The 5,000-nt window shown below is 48.8% G+C and overlaps 1 protein-coding gene across 1 annotated transcript in view; it reads right to left on the bottom strand.

Moving 5' to 3' along the window:
* Positions 1–5,000, bottom strand: part of rapgef5a (Rap guanine nucleotide exchange factor (GEF) 5a) — a 117,804-nt gene that overhangs the window by 49,175 nt on the left and 63,629 nt on the right. The window contains exons 13-15 of the mRNA XM_063185647.1: positions 4,890–4,892; positions 4,052–4,179; positions 2,134–2,136 (exon numbers count right to left, since the gene is read on the bottom strand). Coding sequence (XP_063041717.1) covers positions 2,134–2,136; positions 4,052–4,179; positions 4,890–4,892 — 134 coding nt within the window. The remainder of the gene's footprint in view (positions 1–2,133; positions 2,137–4,051; positions 4,180–4,889; positions 4,893–5,000) is intronic.

Genomic DNA, 5,000 nt, shown 5'->3' with positions numbered 1-5,000 from the left:
CTGAAAGACAGCGCAAAAAAATAAGCATTTCTGATCACCCATGCATTCAGAGCACTCTTACTTTGAAATGGGAAATCACCATACAGTCACCTATTCTTAAGTGTCAGATTATAAATATCAGATTATAGGCCCTGCCGTGACCGCCATGAAGGGTAGGGCACTGGGTTACCACGGCAGGTCATTTGCCGATCCTTCCCTCGTCTCTCTCTCCCCCTCATTTCCTGTCGCAATCTCACTATCCTATCACAAATAAAGGCATAAAAAGCCCTCAGAAATAAATGTCAGATTATAAATACCTCTCCTTCATTAAGCCCCCTACCTGAGCGCATTCTCAGCCGCTTTACCATGATGTCAGGGCCAAGGCTCGCAAGACCCACGGAATGAATGGCAGGAAAGGAGAAATAGAACGCTGGTGCATTGTGAGGACAGCCAATAAGAGCTCTCCATTGGCGAAGCAGCAGCCAATGACCTCACGGATCGCACATTTCTTCAGAAGCACGGTGGGAGACAGCAGTCGTCAGGATACAGTGTGACATCCCAAATGAATGATCCAAGATGTATTTTAAGTACAAGGAAACGGCCGACAGGAGTACAATGGAAGAGACCTCGTCGATGAAATTCTTAAAACATGATGGCTGCCTGTGTCAAACCGCCGTTGATGGGTCATTTTTACATCCTACGTCTGCATTCTCTGCATACCACGAAAACATATCCAGCGTTATGCCCCGAAAAATGACTACTACACCATACAACAAACACCATGGACACTCAGTCAGGAGTGTGTTTGTTCAACACCATAGTTGTTGTCGAGTTAACAACTTAATTGGTCGTCAACGGCATAACTGCGCTGTAAAGGACAAAGTAAAAAACTCAGTCAGCAACCCCAGTATGGTTTCATTACAAGGAAACCTATCCGTCCTTGAAATGCTGGCGGCCTCTCTATTTTTCTTTTTCATATGATGTACCACTGAAAATGTATACTGAACATTCATACCGAGTGTGTTTCAATAAAAAATTGAAGAAAATTGAAGAAACCTATTCAGTCTGCTTATGGGGAGAAGACAGGTTTGACTGACTATAATGTCTAGGATTAAAGTGGTTGTGGATAAGTCCCATGTTGCCACTTCAGTGAACATGTAGCGGACATGACAAGAAGTATGCAGGTAAGGCGACCTGAGGCCAGGTACGACAGAGCTAACACTGAGTCAGAGGGAGTCAGACAGGCAGTCGTCCACGTCCAGTCAGAGGGCTGTAAAGTGCTAGACAGGGAGACGTCCAGCGTCGGCGTGTGATTAGTCAAACGCTGCTACAGTACGAGCCTGAAGGCACAATTAACCCGGCTGCCGCTCACGGAAGCAGACCTTCAGCCAGGCTGCACTGTATGCCTGTCTGAGAGTGACACTCAGTGTAACACAGTCTCTATGAATGTCTTCTGACAGCATACTGTAGGGGTGTGTGTGTGTGTGTGTGTGTGTGTGTGTGTGTGTGTGTGTGTGTGTGTGTGTGTCTGTGTGTCTGTGTGTCTGTGTGTGTGTGTGTGTGTGTGTGTGTGTGTGTGTGTGTGTGTGTGTGTGTGTGTGTGTGTGTGTGTGTGTGTGTGTGTGTGTGTGTGTGTGTGTGTGTTATCTGTGCATAGGACATAAGCATGTGGGAGTGTGTGTTCTGTCTGCAGTCGCATGCCTGACACAATTCCTCCCTTTTCAGGAATTCTTCCTCACAGTTACACACTGACACAAACACACGCGCACACACACACGCGCGCGCACACACACACGCGCGCACACACACGCGCGCACACACACACGCGCACACACACACACGCGCACACACACACGCGCGCGCGCGCACACACACGCACTCGCGCGCGCACACACACACACACACACGGTGTCTGTTGTTTACACGAGAGGGCAGCCAGGCGACCGGTGTTTCACTCCTCGCATGAAACATGCACCTCAACCATGACATGTAACACCACTCTCTCACACACATGCACGCTCACGCACACACACACACAGACACAGACGTGCCTTCAAACACATACACACCACACACACACACACACACACACACCCTCTTTAGTCATGCTGCTATACTCCCGTGCCACAAGCGCACACGCACGCACGCACGCACCGTCTTTAATCGTGCTGTTATACTCGCGTGCCAGAGTGCTTGTAAACCACAGAGGCCTTGCTCGACTGGCACAACGAGTGACACGGGAGAAGAGAAGAGAGGAGAGGAGAGTAAGGGGAATCCCTTTGAAGCCTGCACGCGTGACGACGCGGCCGTGTAGAACAAGGTGCTGTTTGTTAGTTCAGCTCTGGCCCCTTTTGCATGATTGCACACCTCCAGGTAAATGCTGCAACTCGATCCCGCTCATCAACATGTGGGGACGGGGGAGGATGAGGGGGTGGCTGTCTGCATAGCCTACATAATTAACCAGCTCATAACTTCCTGAATTATATTACATTGCATTACATGGCATTTGGCAGACGCTTTATAACCAACGCGACTTGCAAAAGAGGACATAATCATAGCCAACATCACTAGCAGATACAAAGTGCACAGGAAATATACAGAACAACAAGTGCAGATGCAAAGAAGGGTTAGTTAGATTTTTTTTTTACTGTTCACACACACACACACACACACACACACACACACACACACACACACACACACACACACACACACACACACACACACACACACACACACACACACACACACACACACACACACACACACACACGCACACGCACACACGCACACACGCACACACACACGCACACACACACATCATGTCAAGAGTCTGGCCTGGGGCTAGGGCTGAATATCAAGCTGTTGATACTAAACTATAACCTTCTGGTTATGATTTGACATCAGTTAAAGAACATTTAACCTACAAACATTAGAGACCCCATCATCAACCATAGAAGGCTCCCGCTATAAATATCTTGGTGTATGCAAATGAGATGCTGAGATACAGCCATTAGATAACAGCAACATCCAGATACAGCGTAGAGAAGGACGTGGGCCGTTACCATAGCAACAGGTCCCACCACAGAAGTGGCGGGAGATACGAGGGAGATGAGGGGAGTACAGTGCACATAGGAGGAGTAAGGAGCAAGAGAGAGAGAGAGAGAGAGAGAGAGAGAGAGAGAGAGAGAGAGAGAGAGAGGGGGAGAGAGAGAGAGAGAGAGAGAGAGAGAGAGAGAGAGAGAGAGAGAGAGACTATCTATATGCAAAATAGAGAATCTTTGAGAGAGAGAGAGAGAGAGAGAGAGAGAGAGAGAGAGAGAGAGAGAGAGAGAGAGAGAGAGAGAGAGAGAGAGAGAGAGGGAAAGAGAGAGAGGGAAAGAGAGGGAAAGAGAGGAAGGTGAGCAGAGAAGATTGGGAATTGAGGAGGATTATGGAGGAGATGAGAGGAGTGTGGAGAAGAGAAGAGTAGAGGACAGAGGACAAGAGTATGGAGGAGAGCAGAGAAAATATGAGGAAAAAAAGAGACAGATAGATGGCGAGAAAAGATGCCAAACAGTTTAGTGAAGAGAAAGGAGGCATATTAGCAATACAGAGGAGAGGAGAGGAGAGGAGAGGAGAGGAGAGGAGAGGAGAGGAGAGGAGAGGAGAGGAGAGGAGAGGAGAGGAGAGGAGAGGAGAGCAGAGCAGAGGAGAGGAGAGGAGAGGTCCAGTGTGGTGCATTTGGACAGGCATCATCTGTAGTTCTTGAGAGGAGAGGAGAAAAAGAAGGGAGGAAGAGCAGAGAAGAGAAGAGAAGAGAAGAGAAGAGAAGAGAAGAGAAGAGAAGAGAAGAGAAGAGAAGAGAAGAGAAGAGAAGAGAAGAGAAGAGAAGAGAAGAGAAGGCCCTCACCGGTTGCTCACATTCGGGCAGCCAGTAGCAGTGATTCCGGAGCAGGAGAGGAGTGGAGAGCAGAGGAGAGGAGAGGAGAGGAGAGGAGAGCAGTAGGGAGCAGATGAAAGGAGAGCAAGAGAAGAAGAAGAGAGACGAGACGAGAGGAGAAGAGAGAGGCAACAGAGAGAGGGCACTCACCGGTTGCGTGCGGTCGGGCAGCCGGTAGCTGTGGTTCTGGAGCAGGCGGCATCCGTCCTTGGCCAGGCGCTGCACCATCTCCAGCCGGGAGAGCTCGTCCGGCCGCGGGAGCACCGAGCACACGCCCCCTCCCTGCTGCAGCGTCGGGGGCACAGAGAACAGGTACTTCAGACCGCAGGCCCACGACATGGTCCCCATTCACTCACAACACACAGCCGGTAGCACAGGGAACAATGAAGACGACTGGACCCAAAGAAAATGACAGTCCCGTGAAAGACCAATGGCAGTCCAATGAAAAAAGTTGAAATGAAAACGTGACTCAATTCCTGAATAAAAGCGACGAAAATGAACGTTAGAAACTTAGAAATGATTGCTGGAGAACCGAAGTCAGAGAAAACAAGTACTTTAAACCACAGTCCAAAAACATCCTCCCCATCATGTAAAAAATGCCACTAGTACAGATTAAAAAGCTCCCCAGACAGACAGGTCCAAACTGTCAAAAAAAAAAACCCTCCACAGTGAATACACTCCTCAATCTTCGGAAACAGATGTTTATTAAACTTGAACTTTAAAAAATGAACTTTAAAATGACTTGCAGCCCCTCTGGCAGCAAAATGACCCAGCCTAAAATCGTCTAACTTAGACAAAAAGAAAAAAAACAAAGCTACTCCTGGCCACTACACACACAGAAAAAGAGTCGTTATCCAGAGAGAGAGAGAACAGGCTCCACAGCAAAGAGGGAGAGAGCTCCTCTGAGTTAACTGCACTGTGTGGGATGAAAGCGGTCAATAATTGTTCCTTCTAGGTGTCTGCTCCCAAGGCATCTGTGTACACTAACCGACTGCTCATGTGGTTGAGTGGTTAGAGGGCGTGTGTGTGTGTGTGTGTTAGAGAGCGCGTGTGTGCACTCGTGTGTGATCTCCTCCCTCTGGTTTCCTCTCTCCTCCTC

This window comes from Engraulis encrasicolus, chromosome 20 (assembly GCF_034702125.1).
Source record: "Engraulis encrasicolus isolate BLACKSEA-1 chromosome 20, IST_EnEncr_1.0, whole genome shotgun sequence".
NCBI lineage: Eukaryota > Metazoa > Chordata > Actinopteri > Clupeiformes > Engraulidae > Engraulis > Engraulis encrasicolus.
Note: the sequence above shows the minus strand (reverse complement) of the source record. Positions and strands in the feature narration are given on the sequence as shown.